General features: G+C 42.0%; 1 protein-coding gene and 1 pseudogene across 7 annotated transcripts; both read right to left on the bottom strand.

Moving 5' to 3' along the window:
* Positions 1-1594: 1594 nt before the first annotated feature.
* On the bottom strand, positions 1595-2071 carry LOC148687392 (centromere protein M pseudogene; annotated as a pseudogene).
* On the bottom strand, positions 1595-21525 carry KLHL8 (kelch like family member 8). Of its 7 annotated transcripts, XM_088660555.1 has the most exons (13): positions 21345-21500; positions 15851-15936; positions 13267-13529; positions 9984-10532; positions 9095-9281; positions 7832-7975; positions 7061-7172; positions 5391-5559; positions 4234-4393; positions 3570-3771; positions 2559-2678; positions 2374-2449; positions 1595-1899 (listed from the first exon to the last, which is right to left on the bottom strand). In XM_088660555.1, the coding sequence occupies exons 1-12, from the start codon at positions 21491-21493 to the stop codon at positions 2410-2412; spliced, it is 2181 nt and encodes a 726-aa protein (XP_088516681.1). In that variant the 5' UTR covers positions 21494-21500; the 3' UTR covers positions 1595-1899; positions 2374-2409. The 7 variants fall into 7 exon arrangements, with proteins under 7 accessions (XP_088516681.1, XP_088516680.1, XP_088516683.1 ...); XM_088660554.1 differs by having other exon boundaries at positions 1595-2449; XM_088660557.1 differs by lacking the exon at positions 15851-15936 and having other exon boundaries at positions 1595-2449; positions 21345-21525.
* Between the last annotated feature and the right edge of the window lie 1619 nt (positions 21526-23144).

Below are 23144 nucleotides of genomic sequence, written 5' to 3'. Positions count from 1 at the left end.
CAAGGAAGGGGGATGCGGGTGGCGCTGAGGGTTAAACCACTGACCCTAGGGCTTGCCAAAACGGGATGAGCTCCTGTTGCTCAGTCCCAGCTCCTGCCAACCTAGCGGCTCAAAAGCACGTCAAAGTGCAAGTAGATAAATAGGTACCGCTACAGCGGGAAGGAAGTGGCTTTGTCATGCTGGCCACATGACCTGGAAGCTGTGCGCCGGCTCCCTCTGCCAATAATGTGAGATGAGTGCCGCAATCCCAGAGTTGGTCACGACTGGACCTAATGGTCAGGGGTCCCTTTACCTTACCTACAAGGAAACAGCACAGGCAGCCTCTTGCATTTCAGGGCCACTTGGTCACACGGTTTACATTTTTCTCTATACTTGTGCAGATGTATATCATGTATGAAATTAATTACATTTGAAATGGTTCTTGCTTCCCTTCAGCTGTTCTCCAAACCAAGTATGGTGATATCAAAATGCAGCAGTAATAAATAATGTAGTCTCTATTTTCCATATTGCGTGAATTTAACCTACAAATATTTTCCACAATCAAGACCGTAGAATAGTAACATGTTTACCCTTTCATACACACCACATATGTAAGCATATGTTGCACACCGTCCTGCTCTCAATAACAAAAAGGCAAGCCTTCATTTGCCACTGAAGTAGCAATGTTTCTAAAACTATCCATAATAAGGATAATTAATCTCACAACTTGGGTGGGAAAACTAACCCATCAGGGAAGGGACAGGAGTACTATAGTAAAAAGAGCTTCTGTGCTATTTGCTGCTTCTTCCCAACTACTCAATGTTCAACTTAACATGTCTCTTCATGCTCAGTCTACCCACACTCTGATACTAGACTGATATGCCCTAACTTTGCTGTCAGCACTATATTCTGGAGACCTATTTTTAACTAGCACAAACAGATGTGTTTTACAATCTAACTGGACTGTGTGTGCCTAGCCATCAAAAAGGCCATTAATGTTCTAGGGCCGGTCAAGTTACCCATCCTCTTTTTGCGCAGATTGTCATTAAGGCTCTGCTTTACTCAACAAAGCATAATTGTTAAAAGTCTACTAGACACCAGCATAAATGCACAAGCATGTAAGAGACACTTGCACCATTTTATACTTGTGTTAGAATTCAGAGGCAACTCTTCCACTTAATTGTAGTTGCCAACCTGCAGCTGAATTTCTGGAATTAAAAGCCTTGCCCCATCGATTAGTTCTGGAAGCACAACATGGATTTACATTTAACTGCCTTTCCATGTTGACCCGCTGGCCATTTGACTGTCTGATTAGTTTTCAAACACAGAGTATTGGAAACCCCCCACAATACAGACATATTGGATAAACAAAGATGCCTATCTAGAAGCCCAAAAGGTGGGTTCTCAGTCCTTGGACCAATTTGGCTATTTTGAAGCTATGTAATCTCCGCTTCTAGTGCCCCTGTCTTCTATTCAGTATTATTTATTAGTTAAACTTTATTTCTGAAACACCCACACAAACACCCACACGTATCTTTATTAACTATAAATGACATGTGGCATCATTTGCTTGTAAAAGAGGCAAAGAAATTTTTAGTTCACCAGAAATGACTGATAAGTGAAAAATAGAAAGCTTTATTCCATGATACTGGAGTAATCAATGTAACTTCCCATTGACGAACTGAAGGAGTGTGCAGAAACTACTGACACATGATCAGCACATATTTGCAGCATCCGGAGCAGCTGCCAAAGTGTGGAAATCCTGATATTCTCACATTCCAGTTCACAGAACAGAACAGAACAGGGCTGCAGTAACAACCTGCCAGCTTCAAGACAGCGTCCACGTCCACACTTATTTGATTCATTCAACATGCACCTATGACCAGAAAGCATCAATTCGAGGCCGGGTGTGATCTCTCTCTGCAGGTAAAGGAAGAGACCTTGTCAAGTGGATATTTATTTTAAAATCTTTTTTTTTCCCCTTAAGCGTTGTCTCTGCTAGCTGCTCTTGGAAATCTTCATTTGTTCCCACCAACAAAACAGTGGCAGAGTTGATTGCTGGGAGCTTGGCAAAAGCAGCCAACGCCACCATTCTCACAAATTACAGCAAGGCGCGACCTCAGGTTTCCATGAAGGTGGGTTGTTTAACCAGGATTTGAGAGAAATCAGGATCCCTGGTCCAGATGAGAAGAAAGGCTGAGATTCAGGGAAAGTGAAACTAAACATTGCCCAAGACGAAGGAGAGAAGAAGGAAAAGAAGCCCAAGGATGCACCGAACTTGATCCAGCTCATGCATGTAATGCTAAACCATGGTTTGCAACCAGGTATGCACATGAAGCAGTGCTGTCAACGTTCCCCATTTTTGCGAGAAATTCCCTTATTCAGCGCCCTTACTTTCATTTCCGACAGTTGACAGCCCAATAGGATTCCTCATTTCCAAATCCGAAGTTTGACAGCTATGCAACAAGTTCTATAAATAAAAAAAGCTTTTGAGTATCTACACATACTCAAAAAAATCAAAAAGTCTTTGCACAAAGGTCGTAAATTATTGTGGCATTTCACAAAGTCTTCAAATTTACATGCAATCCACCACATTGCTGGACCCTTGACCCACGTCGCGGATCTGGCTGCCAAGGCAGGCACACACGGCTACACCAGCCCCAGCTCTGCAGTCAGACACAGAACCAACAAGCTCCCACCTGAGAAAGAATGAAAGAGGAAAAATTGAAAACCAGGGGAGTTAGCAATGCAACTGTCCTGGCACATCAAATATCTTTAAAGTGAAAAAAGCTTAGCTACATCTTTCCTACACAGCTTAGCGTGACCAAATCTCTTGTGCTAGTTTTGAAAATTGCTTCTATTTTATTTTTCTAACTATTTATGGGTTTTACCACCACCCATGAAGGAAACTTTGCTGAAGAAATAAATGCTGGTCCATTTGCATTTAATTAGCAAGACTAGGCAGAGGAGAGTGTTTAGCTTCTCATGTACAAGGACAGCAATAGTTCAAGGCCAAATATTATTTTAAAACAAGATTTTTATAATTGCTTATATCTGTCTAAGAAGAATGAATGAGTTCTGGGGTACTTTCCCCCTACCATCTCTACTTTGTCAAAATTCCTGCTTTTCTGCTTCCTAGACTCATCCATTACAACTGGTCTGTCCAAAGAAAACCCCCTCTTCACTTGTACATTTGCCAATTCCCTAGAATGAATACTAAGTCTAATAACTGCTTGGTGGCAGTTGCAAAGGAGAAAGTGAGACTTTAACATCAACTACACAGATTTTCCCTACTTTTCACAGAATCATGGAATTGTAGCATTGGAAGGGACATCTAGTCCAACCCACTGCCATGCAGGAATCTCAACTAAAGCATCCATGACAGATGGCCATCCAAACTTTGCTTTAAAATCCCCAAGGAAGGAGAGTCCACCACTTCTTGTGGGATTTTTTTCTGCTGAACAGCTCTTACTGTCAGAAAGTTTGTCCTGATGTTGGGTTGGAATCCCCTTTCTTGTAACTTGAATCCATTGGTTCACGTCTCATCCAGCATAAAGACCTAGCTCTGTAAAAGCAAGAATCAAAGTTACCTGTTCGCCGCAGGATCGAAGGCTTCCACTGTATTCAGATAAGCATTTCCATTATGCCCTCCAACAGCAAAGATTTTGCCCATTAATGTTGCTATGCCAACTCCACCCCGAGGCGTCGTAAGCTCCGCTACGTATTCCCACTTGTTGCTGCGAGGGTCAAATCGTTCAACAGAGCTCAGAGGAGAATTGTCATCAAAGCCACCTGCATCAAGGCATATACATACAAGTGAAGCATGAAATTTTCTCTCGGACTATGCAATAGTTTTATCATAAGCTGTTCTGCAGAGCATAGCTACGGGATGCACAGTGACCCAGTTATTCAAACAGTACAAAAAAAAATACAATGGACCTGCTATTTGACCTTAAAAGCCCACAATTCTTATAAAACTAAAGCCTAGTCCAGTGTTAGCACGATCTGTAAGCAAGTGTACCTCAATGTTAGTAAGAAGAGGAGCCCGAGGTTTATGCCTAGAAGTGCACTGTTGCCTTTAAAAAAGATAACTTATTTATCACTTTATCACAAAATACAGTATTGTCTACAGCCAGTGATGAAAATACTTATAATCTAGTGTAATCATTTGATGATGATGTTGTTTCAAACACTTACAGCAAAGCTACAAGAAGATGAGTTATGCACATGGATAAACATCTAGGTGCTACTCACCTACCACATATAGGCAGCCATGGAGTTCACTAACCCCATTGCCAGCTCTTCGCTGACCCATTTCTTTCACTTCTATCCATTTATCTAGATGAGGATCATACTTCTCCACGCTGGAGAGAGAAGCTACACCATCATTTCCACCAACAGCATATACATGGTTCTGAAAAGAGGAAAGATCAAATGAATGTTATATCCCATGTGTGAATTAGGTGTGTTACTGCAGCAAAAATTAAGATGTGTCACTTCTGCTCTCACAACGTATAAAGAAACAGTTGTCAACCAGCTTGCTAGGCAGCAGCAGTCTATCCCCAAGGATAAAACTTTGAGCACCATATAATCATTGCCAACACAACAGCGAGACTTTCAATCCAACTAACTAGATGAGTTTTCAGGTTTCAAAATTATTGTCTGTGGATATTACTAATTTCATACTCGCCAAAGTTATACTGTACTTATATGAATTCACATTCATTATTTAATTCTATTTAGTAAATATAGTCTTTGTCAATTACCCCTCAAAAAAAAAAAAAAAACCAAAATCCTCTGGGCGACATGCAAAAATAGTAAGATGAATTAAAATAACAAGATCCACATTAACAACATTCTATATAACAAGACTTAGCACAAAAAACCCTGCAATCAGGTAAATACTGCAACGAACAACGCTTAATAACAAGACTTTGGTTGTAAGTTGCTTTGGGTTGCCTTCGGCAAGATAAAGCAACTAACCAATCTAATTAATAATAATATATATATATAACTTGACTAAGTTCCACAGAGTTAAATAACTATTTTAAGACACAGAATAATAACTGAAATTAAAAATAGTTTGTATTTTATGACACCAAGCAAAGACTTTCCATTTTCACTGAAGAGTTCTATTTTAACTCTGCAGTCTTCAATTCTGTTTTAAATTAAATTCTATTCCTTCCATATTCCATTTCCCACCTTTTATTCAATCTCTTATTTCATTGCCTCTTATCACAACTACAAAAGTGGCACCTTAAACCAATGTAGTGAAGAACAGTCAAGAAAGTTTGACCTCCATATAACCTTAAAGTACTTCAATATACTTGTTGAAGCAGGCAAGGCAGAGCTATACGACATTTCTGTGCCGGTGCCCTTTGAATGCCAATAAAAAACCCAGAGTCGCTTACCACAAGAGCCACAGAACCAACACCTCCCCGGGGCGTATTCATAGGTGCTACAGCACTCCACTGATCAGATTCAATGTCGTATCTCTCCACATCGCTGAAGCAAGTGTTATCATCCAGTCCCCCAATAGCATAAATGGGGCCTCCAAGAGAAGCCAGAGCAATTCCTCTCCTAATAAAATAACGCAATTAGTTATCAGACTACATAATCTTAAAACAAACTGGCAAAGTGAGTTACTAGGTATCATTAGCTCTAACCAACTTTGGCAACTTTTCAAGAATACCAAGGTTAATTAATTCCCAAGTGTAAACCACAAATTGAAACTTCTTTCCCAATTGAAGTATATTTAATCAAAGAGACCTTAAGCAGTGAATAACATTTAAAATGTTCCATCAAGATATTAAAGAACAGATTTTGGACTCTAGAACATTTGCAGGTTTGTAATACTGTCAATTTTCTTTAATTTTTTTCAACCACACTAATCACCAGATAATAATATTCAACAACAACATGAAGGTTAACAGATGTGAGCTGCAAGTTTTGACCATGACATAAATTCTTTCTTGTTATATGCTGGCAAGGGCCAATTTTCTGTAAACAAAAGCCCCATTCATTCATTCATGCATTCAATCAACACATGAGGAATGAAGTGTGGCACATGCAGTACCACCACCAGCTTCCCTGTCCTTTTCAGCTCTAACTCTGATTTCTCACTTCAAGTAGAAAGGTCTGAATGGGGATTATGTGAATGTTGGAAGGTCCATTCCACTCAGTGTTGGAAGGTAAGGGGTGGAGATGGCATAGATGTCCTCATGCCTCCTCCACACTTTATTCCCCATGTTTCTTTGAAGGCCTAAATTCTGTTTTAATTTCCCTTCTGATACCCCATAAACACAGTCCATTTTGCCATTATCAGTCTATTCCAGGGGTCCCCAGACTTACCCGCGCAGCGGGCCGGAGGGCAGGGGAGTGTGCGCACAGTGGGCCGGAGGGTGGGGGAGTGTGTGCCCGTGCGCATGCGCACACACACTTACTGGCACGGTGGCGCGCTTCCAGGTCGGGAAAAATCGCCAAAAATCGCTTGTGCGCATGCGTATGGGCCTCCCCTGACCCGGAGGTGCACCAGAAATGACCTCTTCTGGGTCGGGAGAGGCCCATACGCATGTGCAGAAACGATTTTCAGTGCTTTTTTCCGATCTGGAAGTGCGCCGCCGCGCTGCGCGCCGTAAGAGCGGGCGGCGGGGGTTGTTGCGGGCCAGATTGGGAGGCCAATCTGGCCCGTGGGCTGTAGTCTGGGGACCCCTGGTCTATTCCAAGCTCTCAAAAGAATAGAAGAATCCTCTTATATTGGGGCTTTCCAACAGCTTCACAAAACACTATTTACAATTACCTCAGCTAAAATAATGAGGAGACAACTCTGACGCTTTTCCTAATTTATCTTGTTCCTTCCCCACTTCTGTTTTTCACCTTTTGTGCTCATCTCATATTTTTTATGTCCACTGTTCACCTTCTGTGTTGCATCTTACTTTGGACTGTCTGCATTGGCAATGACTAGGTACTTGTTCTATGTACGGCCAATCTAATGTTTACCTCAATAAATGGTAATGCGTTCCACATGAATCTACTTCTTTAACAACAACAACAATGGAATGTTCAAGCCAAGTTTGCATACCTTTTGGTATTCATTGATGCTTTCAACATCCATTTATTTGTGAGAGGATCAAACATTTCCATGCTGCCCAGATGTTCATTTCCATCATGTCCACCCACTGCATAAACTTTACCTGAAACATATAAAATTTTCTGGTCAGACAAACTAGGCTAACTCCTTAAAGTATTACCTATGGCCATCAAGAAGACAAGATTTGAAACTGTTGCTTCCCAGGTCTTAGCTCACACATAATCACTGTGCCGCACTAGTGAAATTAGATTCACATTTTTTGCCACTCTATTATATATATATATTCCATTACTGCTATAGGGTAATGTCTACAATAATTCTTTTCCGTAAAGAAATCTGCATCACATTATCTAAAGATCAGGGGGAAATAATAGTCTCAGGGACTTGATGATACTTTATGGTTCTAGTATACAAAGGCAGCCTTGTAAGGCAACAACTTTCAATCTTTTCTAATTTAAGATGCAATGCTATTTACTAGTAAATAGTTCCTAGTGTTGAACTCAGTGGTAGGTACTGTGGCTAGACTCATGCTGTGAGTTAAAATTTTAGTACTAGGGAGGACATTTCATTGGGCAGAAACCCAGAACACAAAACCAGTTGACTGCAAAACAGAAACAATTGCATCTTTTTATCGCAAGAAGCCAACTACTATTCTCAGCTATTTTGTATACAAAGGCTGTAATTTTGGTGGATGGAATGGCTGAGTCATTAACTTCAACAAAGTATAAAACAATTTTAGAGCACAGACTTCTTTTTACCAACCTCCCACAGAGATTACACCCACATGCCTCCTCCTACTGTTCATTTCAGGGCCAAAAAACCAGCTGTTCTTATTTATAGAGTAGCATTCAATGCTGCGAAATGGGTCGCCAGATCCACCACGACCACCAACACAGAAAAGGACACCTAACAGAAAACATACAACAAAAGTCACAAACACCTCATTTCTTAAGAAAGTCAGTATTCATCACACAAAGTTCACAGGGTGGCAAAGTACAGAATGCTGCACATGGCACACATTAAAAGTCCTGTTAATAGTACAAACTGGTCTGTTTGGTTGGCTTAGTGTTATTTACTGTTTTCAATGTTCAACACTGACAATTTGTCATTCAACAGTAACAGTTCCACCCTGCTTCAACTTAGGATGAACTGGGTTGAGGCTTCAACACAGACTGAGAGGGAAGTCAGAGCTGGAATAGACAAGTCACCCAATCAAGGCTTGTGGAAAGATCCACAAAAGTTAATAACCCCTTAAAATGTTCAATAGCCGCCCTATTCACATGCATTTTTGACATAAAGAGAACCAGCTTGCTTCAACTTGCAGGAGGCTATCTGCCTAAGGCAATTCTAACTCACCATGGACTTCCGGGCAAGTGGCTCCTTAACAGGCTTGATTTTAGTCCATTCACAATCCCAACATCCCTCTCCACTTTAAAGAGATATGCGTTTTTGGCCAACACCACCACAGGTAACTTTCCATACACTGCTTCAAGACTTCTATAGGGCACATCACTTCAGATGACTCAAGTAAACAACAAAAACCGGGCAAAGTCCAGCTCCTTTAACCATGGGAGTTTTTGTTATCAATTGCAATGGAGGCAGATTACATGCAATGTATGTTGTGTTGAAAACTGTTCTTCATCATTCAAATGCATTAATGTATCCAAGGATTGTACATTGGGACTGTTAGGTTGTAATACATACTGTTCAATACAAGAAATTCAGCACCTCAATTGAAACAGTATTCCATGGTTTAGCATTCAAATCAGGCAATGCTATACCATTAAGTGTGAACCAACCTATTGTGTAGCTACAGATTCTCTCCCCCCCCCCACATAAAATGAATTTAAAAAGCTACACCCTACGGCACTTAGATAAAATGACAAGAAGACGTACTAATGTTATGCTGTGTATAAATTCATTTATGTTGTCTTTTACTATTCTACCATGAGCACATACACCTCTGAACTACAGAACAGACTTTTTGCGAGTTTCTAAAACACTGGTGCCTCAGAAACTAGTTACCTGCTGTGCGTTTCCTTGGTGTTGTCCGTACAGAATACTCAAAATCTGGCACTGTATGACTACTTAGGTGAAGGTGGTAGTTTCTTGCTTCATCCAGCAAGTCCCGACATTTTAGGTTCTGTTTGAGAATTTCTTCTTTTGCCACTACTCCCATGAGAAAACAAATGGGTAACAGTGGTAGGCGCACCTAGGAGAACGGACATTATGGGTGGTCGGCTGAACCAATAGTAACAATTCTCAGCAATTACAAGGCAAGCCTCCAGAGACATAATGGAGAACATCATGATACTCTATTTGCCTTGTTCAGTGTGGTCAATCTGCATCTGTATGGCCTACAACTGAACCCAGTATGCATGTCCTATGTCTTCACTAGGGAGAGAGATCCAGAAGACGAACAGACAAGATTCCATTTAGTTGTAACAACAGTGACCTTGCTCCGCGTATTATAGCTGCTGTGAACCCTGATACATCCTACTTACACACACATTGTGATTACTTGCTGCCTGCACTTTTGAACTATGACTGACATGCATAAAATATTTAATCTCTCCACAAATCAACGCTGCTCATGCATTCAGCTGCAAGTCATCAAATAATGTGTGGTGACAAGATGCAGGTGTGTGTTACCTGGCTCTTAGATAGAAAGTAACTGAATTTGCTTAGGGGAAACCTGTAGTTTTCAGGGGTTTAACAGAAGTGATCCCAACTTCAATTTGTCACAAAGAATGCGTAAGAGAAAAATTGACTTAAGTATCAATCTTGTTTGAGAACAAAAAAGTGATCCAGTTCCAATGTGGAGAACCAGTATAATCACCCCACAGATCACCCCATCTCTGCATATTATGAGACACCAATAGATTTAGTTACTCCATTCTCATCTGGTCCTTACCTGAGCAACTATTTCATCTAACCATGTAGCGTGATGCTGTGGATTGGCCAGAAGCCACTTAATAGCAGCACCATAAACCTGCTTTTCACTTTCAATGCTCAGGTCACTGGAAGACAACAGTTTATGGAGGTGCTGAGGTGACACACTCACAAAATCTTCACATTCCACCACTTCAGCAAAATGTTCACAGGCATAGCGGTCGGCCATATCCATCAAGTCAATACGATTGTGGCTCTCCGCAAAGGATCTCACTGCCAGGCAATTTGAAGGATGGAAGTGTAGTTTCATGTATTCACAGCAAGCTTTGGCCACTACCTCTACCTGCAGAATGCAGGCCGCATATAAGAGAGGCTGGACATTGTCTACCGTCAGAGTCAGTCGAGATGAATAGACGAATTTGACCAAATCTTCTATGGCATCACCATCAAAGTCTTTGATCTCAATCAATGTCTGTTTAGCTTCTGCCATTTCAGAAAGGAACATAGCTCGGAAGTATGGAATAACACAAGCCAGGGCAAGCTTGTGACAGGAGATCAACTTCGAACCCACCTGTGGGATAACATACATTTATATTAACAGAAGGTCAATTGTTTTACCTTAATAAAAAGAAGCTGTGGTCTCAAAGTCTAAAGATGTAGTAACGGATTTTAAAAGTTATTAGCATTAATCAAATCCAGAAGTGCAAAGGGGTATTGACCTCAGAACTATGAAGAAAATTGAATAAACAGAAAATTGACTAACAACACTACACAGATCAATGACAATTTTCTGTATAGATTAGTATACATGTATGGTACTGTTGTAAGAGTCATAACATTTTATTGAGAAGTCTCCATTATATAAATTTGCAAGATAAATTACATTGACCACAGCATCACAACCTTATTTGTATTGGTGAATATTTCAACAATGAATATGCAGTTCATATTCAGTTGTAAAACCTACTTTTTGCTTTAACTGCAAGAGAAAATTATTTCTCATTAGTCCCACTTTCAACTAGCTTAATGATAAAGTTCCACCCCTGAATTATTTCTTGTAGTTTTATCCAGTCATCTCAATTAGCTGTTCTTTTAATTATCCACAGCCACAGCAATCTAATGCAGCCAAAACAGTTTCTTGCCAAGAAATAATGAAAAGGAATTAGCTGTACATGACTTTAGACAATGTGCTGCCATGAAAAAAGAACAGACATCACTATGCCGGGTCAATTTTGTTGCATTACAAGGCTAGTGGATCTGTGCGTACAATTTGACCATGCAAAAGGCAACACAAGCACTTTGGTTATCTACCACTAGATTAGTAACAAATGACCAACGTTCATACACAAACTCTAAAGCAGGAGGAAGGGCAGCATATAAATGGAATAAAATAAATGTGCTATTTCAGCACAGAAATGGAAAAATGGGTTTGCACTGGATAGTCAACCTAGGTGAAAATATTTGTGCCTTATATGATTTTAAAGATTAACTATCAATTGATAATGAGGATATGAGTCTAACAAAAGTTTACATTTTATGATTCAGCAGTCTTTAGGTTCCTTATTAAAGAAGTTAGCTTCCCCCACCCAGCTGGTTTTTCTGAAATTTGCAGGCTGTGTTTTCAGGTACAAAAATCCTCTTGATAATATTTTCTATTAAGCAACTTCTTCTCTCCTCCTGCAAAGATTAGTTTCACTGACAAAAAAAATCATTTTGAGTTGTACGAACAAGCATTCTGGCTTACAAACTCTGGTTATTTAAACAAGTCAGATTCAACCCACAATTTGATGGTAGCTTACTTTGAAACTTACCAGAGTTTGTTGTAACTTAAGATTTCTGGTTTATTTGTTTCAAATAATAAGTGACACCCATCACCACATGCAAGTTCTCCTTCCTGTTGTGCGAGAGGAGGGGGGAAGCGTGCAAGCTTGATAGCAGCAGCAGTAGCTAGCTTTTAGTGTGAAAAGGATAAAAACCGCAATATTTCTTTGCAAAACAAAGGAGAAGCCTTCTGACACAAAAGTCTTACCTGATAAGATTTAACTAGCATAGAAAAATACAACATAAAAACAATGAAAGTGTATAATAAAAAGAGATACAACATAAAAAGCACTAAAACAGGAATGTGCAACAGGAAATGGGCTCCAAGTCATATTTTTGCCTGGGATAAATTTTCTAATCATTCGTGGTGACCAGGTGATATATAGCTGTCACTTTGATCTTTAACATTACAAGAGAACTGTGGGATGAACCCTTGGAGTAGCCTCCATGCCACTATGACAGTAAGAGCAGTGGAATTTGCTGCCAAGGAGAGTGGTGGAGTCTCCTTCTTTGGAGGTCTTTAAACAGAGGCTTGACAGCTATATGTCAGGAATGCTTTGATGGCGTTTCCTGCTTGGCAGGGGGTTGGACTGGGTGGCCCTTGTGGTCTCTTCCAACTCTATGATTCTAAGAGGACCTTTAAAGAAGAAGAAAAGGACAAAATATGTAGTAAAGCTTAGCTGCCTGAAACCCATTAACTAAGCAGCTCGGCTCTCAGGGCATTTTTGTGGATACTAACAGTTGTAAACTGTTATATACTCTCTCAAAGCACTGCAGAGGTTGTATTCCTCTCCTTCCACAGACAAGCAAGAATAGGCTGCCTTGGTGCACTGCTACAGAAATGCAAAACAGTGCTAATGTACTCCCATTCCAATACACCCATACCCACACACTCTGTTATAGGAGAAGGAAGAGGGGAGAGTAGCAACTTAGTTCACCTCAAGATTGTTATCCCCAATATTAGAGAATGGCAACTACTACTTACATGGGAGAAAGTGAAGAGGTGCGCTTAGAAACCTGGAAGCACCACTGGGATTGGCCAACCCACAGCCTACCCTTGGTGTTCAGCAACCTTCACTCTTTGAGAATTGAGCATCCTCTTATCTGATTGGACCTATCCTCTTAAGAAAATGTTAAGACCAGGCTTGCATATATTACATTATCTAAACAAGATGGCAGCCATGTCACACCAGTTGAGTGTGTTTATATAGGTACTGTGGCCCCTTACAAGAATAAGAGGGGGACTTTTTAATTTGAGTTCAAGTCCATAAATTTAGCACACTCACACTCTCCCTACAAGCACAAAATGGTCTGCTGACTTGCAGCATTTCTAGGAACAGTTTTGGTTAAAGGGAAGGCAACACTGCATGGCACCTACTCCCAAATGTTGTCAACGTCAATGATATATTCTAGGGAACACATAAGCCATTCTACACAGAAACTCAAAACACATACACACAGAGGAGGAAATATGGAATGAGCACCTTCAGCGTAACGTCGCAAAGCTCCCCAGCTTCATAGAAACGGAGGAGGGAGCTGTGAAAATCCTTCCAAGCTTCATTTGCTTCGAATACAAATGTTTCTTCTTCACCATCACTGTTCAAAGGTGACCTTTCTTGTGGATGCTGCCTTCTGCCTTTTACCACATGATGCTTTGCTTGCTCTGGGACCATAGACTCAGAAGCCATTAGCTGTTTTGTCTCCTTCCAGGTTTGTTCTGTCTCCATGAAAAAAAGCCCCACACATCCTGCCAAGCAAATCAGGAAGAGCATAAAGTCTTGAGTAGAACTACCATTTCCTCACTACTAGAACAAAATGAAAACAGATTAGGCATTTTCCTCCATCAAGCCCTTGAAACACCATAGGTTGAAGTTCGCTGCTAACTATTATTCTGTCTCTTCAAAAGACCAAGGCAATAAAATCAAGAAGGCAACTTCTAAGCCACTATCAGGATGGGAACATAGGCTTGGATCTCAAGTTGCTCATCCATTCATGTGTGAGAGCGAATGATTTCTACCAACTTTCCCCCTACATCTATAATCTTCCATGGCTTCCCAAACTGCCCAACCTGCAAGAGAGGATTTTCATGGGGCTGCAGAAGGAAAGGAAATGGTGGAAGTGGCAGTCTAGGAACATGGACTCTATTGACTCCTGGAAGGAAAGTTAGGATCCAAGTCACTGCTAGTACATTTCCACAATGAGTTAGAACCAAGCAACTGTGAGCAACAGGAGGAAAACAAGCCTAAATTTGCACAATGCTGTAATAGGAAAGGTTGATGGATTTAGTTTTACTTGTATTGAGGTCTAGTATACAGTGCAAAAGATACAAAACTTCTGGAACAATATGGTCTGTAGCATAGGTTGGGTGGGCTGCAGCAGGAAGGAGAAATGATGAAGTTGGGACACCCTCCAACTGCCTTTCTATTCAATAGGGAACCTTTGGGTCAAAGCCAACGTAACAAACTACAGTTCTAAATATCACAAAATTATTCTTGGCATAGTTAAGGCTGAAGGAAGTTCTCTCAAAGTATATATAATCTGTTGGTTTTTTTATTGTTCAAATTGCTTAGCATCTAAGGAAGATACCTTCCTGTACACAACTGAACTGTAACACTTGCAGATTAAAGTTTTACTATTCACTCATAGCCTCTTAAATCAGGCCATTATTATTTTGTTGTTGTTTAGTCGTTTAGTCGTGTCTGACTCTTCGTGACCCCACGGACCATAGCACGCCAGGCACTCCTGTCTTGCACTGCTTCCCGCAGTTTGGTCAAACTCATGTTCGTACATTATTGTTTAAGTTGCACCATTTACACCTGAGACATATATTACCCACCCTATTCTCTTGACTGTTATTTCATTTTAACTTACTTTAATATTGCATCTTTAAATTACTGTAATCCACCCTGGGACTTCACGGTAAAGGTAGGGAAGAACTCCAAACAGTAATTATTATTAAACTAGTATTATTGTTGTTGTTGTTATTATTCCCATTTACAGATGGGAAACTGAAATGAAAAGTGATTTGGCCATGACAGAGATTAAGCTTGAACTCTTCCATTCAATGGTCCTCCTTGGCTTCAAGGTTAAAGTTGGTTAAAGTTCATATGGATCAATGCTATAAGACAGTAGTTTCCTGTGTTGTAGGGCATCCTGAAGTTCTATAACAAGAAATCTGTAATGTAAATGCCCTTGGTAGTTTGCATCCTCCTACTGATCGTCCCCAGCAATGGGTAGCAGCCAGGATGTATTATACTATAATACATACATTATAGTATGCAATGATCAATTCATGCAAGACATAGTTAGACTCGAATGACATGGCAAGAGCTCCACATAAATCAAGTATGCACCTCAGACCAAAGTCATAGAACATAGAATAGTTTTGCAGCAGGAGTTCATCAGCACAAGTTGTTGAGGAAATGATTCCCTGAAGGTGAAGCTTAAACACCACTGCTCTAAGTAGATAATGACTAAACTACAGAGACAACCAGATATACACTTCCTTTGTCAGTGAGATTTTCAGACTGTATTCATCCAAGAGTTCTTAAACAACTCAAATGTGAAATTACTGATCTTCTACCAAAAAGATATAACTTGTCCTCAAGATCAGCCTCTTTATCAAAGATCTAGAAAATGGTCAAATAGCACCAAATTTTCTAAATGGGATCCAGGGAGAATAAAGGAAATTATATGTGCACAGGTTAAGCTGGTGGACAGCATTAAAGGTAAAGGTACCCCTGACCATTAGGTCCAGTCGTGGACGACTCTGGGGTTGCGCACTCATCTTGCTCTATAGGTCAAGGGAGCTGGCGTTTGTCCACAGACAGCTTCCGAGTAATGTGGCCAGCATGACTAAACCACTTCTAGCGAACCAGAGCAGCGCACGGAAACGCCATTTACCTTCCTGCTGGAGCGGTACCTATTTATCTACTTGCATTTTTGGTGTGTTTTCAAACTGCTAGGTTGGACAGCATTACTAAGTATAAAATAAGCAAGCATACAAAACAGGTTTTGCTGAAAAAGAATCAGTGTGTCTTATATAAAGGCGAGTCCTGTCTCACCAACCTTTTAAAAGCTTTTGACACAGTCCCCGACCAAGACTCCTGAGCAAAGACAGCAGTAACGAGGTCCTCTTATGGACTGGTAACTGGCTAAAGAACAGGAAGTAGAGGGAAAGGAAGGGACAGTTCTTGCAATGAAGGGATGCAAGTTGTAAGCTCCCCATAAGGCTCTGTAATGGGGGTCAGTGCTTTTAACTTGTTCATAACTGATCTGGAATAAAATGCAGCATTTCTAGCCACCCCAACCCCTGAGGTCAAGAAGAATAACCATACTTATTACACACATGTGTCTGCATGCCTGCATGTGTGTGCACAATCAGTTGCATGACTGGAGAGGACATGTAGCGTGCATGGTGTAGCTAGCTTTGAAAAAAATACCTGTGATATGGTTGCAATGCAGCCTCAGGGGCTACTTTGGATTTTCCTGGCTAATCAATTTAAAAATCAAAACAATTAAACAGTTGGACAACTTCAAGCCTCAGAACCTATACATAAAAATAAAATTACCCACTTTCCCATAATTTATTTCTTTTTGAAATATTTTATTTTTACTTACATATACAAAGAGCAACTATCAACATTCAACAATCCCCTCTCTGCAGACGCACTAAATGCCTACTTAATTGCATTACACTGTTAATTCATTTTAGGTATCATTTTATATTTTTGATGGGTGGCCTAAACATACGTTATTCCCCTCCAAGCAAACAGTGCAATACATCAAAACCTCTAACATGCACACTTTTTGCTTAGCACCTCACCCACCCTGACATACAAACCAACAGATTACCTGAAATGAAGTTTCAAAGCCACCAGCGTCCTATAACCTAGATACTCTGTTCTGAAAGCAGCAGAATTCAATCTGATCATTCAATCTGATCTCTCAACATTATACTAATGATCTTCAACCTCTTGAAATTTCTCCAATATTCTGCAGGACCAAACCAAAACAACGGAGAACTTTAAGCCCCCATTCAACAATGCTGCAATGTTCCATTCAGTTCACAAACTGAATCAAAGTCCTTCTCTTTGCCGTCTAAAAATGGGCATTTTTTCCCATTGCTAAACAGGGAAATGAATTACCAGATACCAACTGTCTGTAGTCTCTTAGTCTGACAGTACTGAATACAAACACTATAACTAATTCTAATGAGTACAGTGGCATTTGTTTACCAAGTTCACGGGTATTGTGAGAAAGTTCACATGGATGGCAACTGGGGGTAAACTGACATATACCCAGCTTTAAAGAAATTGTCTGTTACAACAAACCTGGCATAAACATAGCCTTTACTAATTTCAGTGGCAAAATTGTGTGTGACAAATCGTGCCATTCTACAGCCACATGTTTTTTAAAGGACGCTTTATCAATATCAATACTTTTATCTGAGAAACTTTCAGAAAAGTTATTATGTTTAGCAGATGCTTATATAGCTCCAACAACATACAGTACACAGAGCTTAACAGAGCAAAATTTACAGCTGCCACAAAAAGCTTACAGCTGCTACATTCGCTGTACATGTGAGGACTATATGTACAGCCTTAAAAAGGAAACAATGTTATAGACACAGCCTGCCTTTAACATATTTGCTTCATCCCTGATTTATTACATAAGTGGCCAGCTTTGGGGAGAGAGGACTGTAGCATGACGGAATAACAGGAGGGTCCACAGGCCCAGTTACAGCATTAAATCTTGTCTGCTGTTTTTCCTGTCTCTCCTGCTTTGCACTACTGCTGCTTGGTCCTTAGCTCTGCAGACCAAATACTACAGCAAGGCCACGATACATCAGTGCATGGAAGAGGGAGGGAGACTGGATACATATTTACTGCAGCACAGACAATGTGCAATACAATGACACACTTTCACACTGTGGACTTGAGGCGCCCTTCCCAAAGAGGCTATACATCTATATATATATATAAAAATGTAAAAATCGTGAAAATCCAGGTTCCACTTTTCTCCGTAACCGCTTGACCGATCGTCATGAAATTTTGACACAATGATCCAGGCCACTCCCTGCGTGTTGTTGGGGGCATAAATCCCTCAAATCGCACACCTGCGCAGGTACAGACCTGGTTTTCCACCAACTCAAACAGCGCCCTCAAGTGGAATTCCTCCCACAGTACACCCCCTCCCTTCCTGTGAAATCTAAGCCACACCCACAAACCAAATGACATCATCATCAACCAAGCAACTGAAACACACCAAGGCGGCCATTATCTAGGCCTTTGTTTTAGGCCCCTGACAGGCCCGGGGGGGGGGGACCCACAGCAACGCACTTGGGGGCACGGCAAGGGGTTTTTACTTTACCATTTAGCAACACTACCCCCCACCAAAAAAACCCCACCAAAAAACCAACATTGCCAAGTGGAGGTCGGGGCCTGCCTGGGGGGGGGGGTTGCCACAGGACGCAGCACGGCCTTTGATTTATGTAGGCCCCTGCACGGCAAGGGGTTTTTACTTTACCATTTAGCAACACTACCCCCAAAAAATCCACAAGACAAAAATAAGCCTCTGTGTCTTTTTATTATTATAAAAAAACAACCATTCACTTTCTCTCCCCAGTTTAAGTCCTCAGATATTTGCAGTGCACACCCCCCACCCCATTTACAATTCCATACCTTCCCCTTGCCACTTCCTGGGTTTTTTTTATGGAACTGAACAACTCGGGTACTTCAGAACGCGCCTTCTGTTGCCAGGCCCTTACAGGGCCCGGGCCAGGTAGATAATGTGGCCCTGCTTTTAACCCTTTTGTTACTTTTTAATTTTACTGATTGTGAATATGCAGACCGAGGCCCCCTTTAGATTCGGAGGCCCGCGCCAAGTGCCCCATATGACCTCCACCTTCTGTCTGGGCCTGTCTGTTGCTACGGGGCTATGGGGCTTCGCTATTTGACCCCCCCTCCCTGGGTTGGGATTCTTTAAGTAGTTCTCTGGGTCCCAGGGCACATCATCACCCCCGATCCTTAATCTAAATATATAGAAATGTTCATGATGCGTGCGCAGGGGCCAATGTATGGAGATACAGGGGGGAGGGGACAACAGAGGGCTCAGACAAAAGTAAATACTGGGAAATGGAACCCAGAAACTGACAGTTCCTTCTCCAAGGATGGGGGCCAATGTAGGAAGATACAGGGGTAGGGGCCAACACTCCCCAGGAACAACAGAGGGTTCAGACAAAGGTGCATGCTGGGAAATAGAACGCAGAACCTAACAGTTCCTTTTCGAGGGTGGGGGCCAAGGTATGGAGAAACAGGGGGGAGAGGCCAACACTCCCCAGGGACAACAGAGGGAAGGGTATCCTACGGAAACACAGGGATGAGCTGGGGTGGAGGGGCAGGATACGTCATGGATCGTGACAGGGTGGGGGGGATCACAGGAAAGAACCACAGCAACGCGTGGCCGGGTCAGCTAGTTATTCAATATATTTATGCCAGGCTGTTACAAGAAGATTGCACAAGGCAGCTTGCAATTAAAGCATTTATTGTCAAGACAACTCATGTACTGGGGTCACACACATACCCCAAAAGCTTGGCAGGTCCACTTAAAAGCCTTAGGCGAGGAGGAGGCCGAATTGAGTTCTCACAGGAGGAAATTCCACAAGTGAAAAATCTGCGTTCTTGCTTTCCATCAACAGGATCAACCTTATCACGCCTCCAAGGCCAATCTTAAGGATTCAACCAGTTGAGTCTGGGCAATCTTTCAAATAAACTGTTCCCAAACCATTCAGGGTTTTAAGAGTTAGTATCAGCACTTTAAACTGAGGGTGGAAACAAATGCATAACCTGATGTAAATTGGTGAGATATGATCAAACTGCTTAGGACTGAAGTACTGTACAGTACATCACACTCAGTTTTCAGTCCTTTATAGAAAACAGAAGTACCGGTACATTCTCTAAATGAGGAACTAAATGAAGATCTGCTTTCAACATGGAAAACTACATGAAACATTTCATGGTTAAAGTCATAGCCCAGAGCATTTTGATTAATGGCACTGATGTTATGGACCCACACCTGGAAATCAGGAAGTCTTGCTTAGGTATGAGAATTTATGATTAAATGATGGTATTCACTGCATATACCGGTACATTCATCATAATGGCATTAGACTCTTAATCTCAGAGCCGGGGGTTTGAGTCCCACATTGACCAAGATTTCTGCACTCCAGGGGGTTGCACTAAATGACCCTCCAACTCTACAATTCTATTATTCTATCCAAGTGAAAAGTAATGGAAACAGCAATGACAGAAGACAAAAAGCAACAGGGATTATAATAACACAACAATATGCAAGAGCTTATATGCAAGAGCCACCAGCTCAACTCTTTCTACATAGTAAAAATATACAGAGAGCCCATCTATGGAAAATAAAAAAAATCCTTCAGTAGCACCTTAAAGACCAACTAAGTTTTTATTTGGTATGAGCTTTTCGTGTGCATGCACACTTCTTCAGATAGTGTATCTGAAGAAGTGTGCATGCACACGAAAGCTCATACCAAAATAAAAACTTAGTTGGTCTTTAAGGTGCTACTGAAGGATTTTTTTTATTTTGCTTTGACACAGACCAACACGGCTACCTACCTGTAACCCATCTATGGAATGTGTGATGTTTCTGACCCAAATAACCACTGTATTTTACAGAATTCACTAACTAGGAAGCTATCATCAATCTGCAAAGGAAACAAACCTGAATACCACCAGGAAACATTAGCTGAAAGAAAATTAGTACGTAAAGTGTTCAAATTATATGTGTTTCCAGTGCTGTGTAATTCCCCCTCCTCTTTATACATTTCCTCCATTTATCTTTCATTTTCTAAAATCGAGACTTGTAAATGAGCACTTCACATTTAAACCTAGTTCTTGATTTGCTCATTTCCTTCCCCCTCACATATCTGCTCTGCCCTTTGCCAGTTTCACGCATTTCTACATTCTTCCTTCTGCTCTATTTCGTTCGGGCTCCCTCCCATATGGACGACAAGGGAAAAGAGAACTAGCCTTTACCCTAACAACCAAGGAACACCCCCTCAGCTCAGCAAAAGCAGAATCAATTGCACTCCGCCAACTCCACCATCATCACCAACAGCAGCATCATCTCCCGCACCCAAGGAAAACCACGTGCAAAAAAACAACACTCACCCACCCCAGGTTTAGCACCCTGAAGACCCCTTTCCAAGGAGCGGTGCCCTTGCCTTAAAAACACCCCTCCCTCCTCCCCATGTATAACTTGGACCAGCCCCAAGAACTGCTTTACCCTACCAGGACTAAAACCAGAAACGCATAAATGAATGACTGCGAGTTGCTGTTTTTTTTTAATGGGGCATTTCTTCTGAGCATGCACAGAGTGCTACTACCGGTAATGAGCAACCCTCAAACATACAGTACAGGATTGAGGGAGCACGGCTTCTAGGGGAGGCGCGAGGCTTGCTGTAGTCCACCCTCCACAGCCCCCTTCTGCCTCTCTCTCCCTCGGCTCCAGCCTCCTTACCACGCCAATTCCCTACCTCCCTCCTTGGTGCAGCCACGACAGTTGCACCTCAGCAGCCGTCACATCTGGCGCGCGCTCCCCATCTTCCGCGCGCGCAGCCCAAAACATACACAAATACACACACACAGCGGCATATATGCACGGAGGACGCGGCCAACAGCGCATGCGCCCAGCCCGGATCCGACGGAGACCTATATGGAGAGAGAGGGAGGGAGAGGGGAGGCGTGTCAAGGAAGCGCAGCGAGCCGGGTGAGAGGAGGAGCAAGGAGATGGGGACCGCGCGCATGCGCTGCAGGGCTCTCGGCTCGAGCCCAAACCCGTGGACTGCGCGCGCACGCTCTCCTTATGGCCGTTAACGGCTGTTCAATTCCCAAACACGTCCCGCCCCCACCCGGCCTCCTGGAGAGAGAGACGCCGCCGTCCGCCTGAGGGGAGGGAGACTGTGTCTTTCTGCGCATGCGTCGAGTATGTACGCCTCACTACCGGTAGCTCAAAACGCAGCGAGGTTGTGCGTCCTGCTTGTTGCTTCTTCTGCTGCGTTTTAAGTCAGTCCACTGAATTCAATGGGATTTACAGCTTTAAATTTTTCACGCTTAGCCGGGTGGATGGGATACACGCCCATAGCTGTCAAGTTTTCCCTTTTCTCGCGAGGAAGCCTATTCAGCATAACGGAATTGACTTTAAAAAAGGGAGAACTTGACAGCTATGTACACGCCCCCCCCCTCAAGTCAGACATTTGAACCGTTTCCTCTGTCGCCACACATTTTGATTTAAATCGAGAGTGAACCGGCTTGGGCAAAGGGAAAATAGATCAAAACTCAAGTGTTTCATAATAAAATAAGATGGTTACATTTATATCCCACCTTTTCTCCTCCCAAGGAGTTCAAGGTGGTGCATGTGGTATGCTCACCATCCTCACAACAACCCTGTGAGGTAGGTTAGGCTGGGAGGCAGCAACTGGGCCATGGTTGCATGTGATAGTGAGCTTTCATGGCTGAGTGGGGGATTTGAACCCTGGTCTCCCCCAGGTCCCAGTCTGACACTTTAACTACTACAACTGCACGTAGGGATTGTGCCACTTCATTTGACCTGTCCAATAACTTGCATAATTAAGAACTAGTGTCTGCATTTGCTTTTTTGCCTCCTCCCTCTCACTGACTTTCCTTTTTGTGTTGTGTCTTTTTGATGGTAAACGTGATAGCAGGGATCATAATGTTACTATATTTGCAACCTGCTCTTGAGAGCCTTTTTCCAGCTCCAAATAATAGCCTGCTCCAAGTAATAGCATTTAATTGCCATGAGTGCAAGTACTTTATATTCATATTTTCAGTATTCGGGGCTGCGGTGATGAGGGATTAGGCTTGTATGACCACATAGACGCAGATATCTACTTTGCCTATGCCTTTTCCTCTCTTATGGTGCTGAGTTCCAGATTTTAGAATTCCTACCTTAATGGGATTATGAGTTTTTGGAAAGGGTTAAGCACCCTTTAATCAAAGCACCACACCCCCAGTTCCCAAGACAGCTCTGCAGACCTAATTAGCACACTAAAAATAGGAGGGATGGTCTGGTTTATCCAGTTTCTTATGCCTGTGTCTGCAGACAACTTGGAATCTTTGTTGAGCTGTTTGGACCAAACTGGGGAAGTGCGTGTGTGGAAATAGGATCCTCTTTAATCACATACACTCTTGTCAATCTGTGCAGACACCAGTGCCCTAGGGTGAAAAGCAGGCACTCTAAGCATTGAGCAGATGCAAGGCAGATGCATGTTGTAAGATGGTTTTGTCAGGTTGTAGCTCCATTCAAATATCACCTA

The sequence above is a fragment of the Zootoca vivipara genome, chromosome Z1 (genome assembly GCF_965207765.1).
Source record: "Zootoca vivipara chromosome Z1, rZooViv2.hap1.1, whole genome shotgun sequence".
NCBI lineage: Eukaryota > Metazoa > Chordata > Lepidosauria > Squamata > Lacertidae > Zootoca > Zootoca vivipara.
Note: the sequence above shows the minus strand (reverse complement) of the source record. Positions and strands in the feature narration are given on the sequence as shown.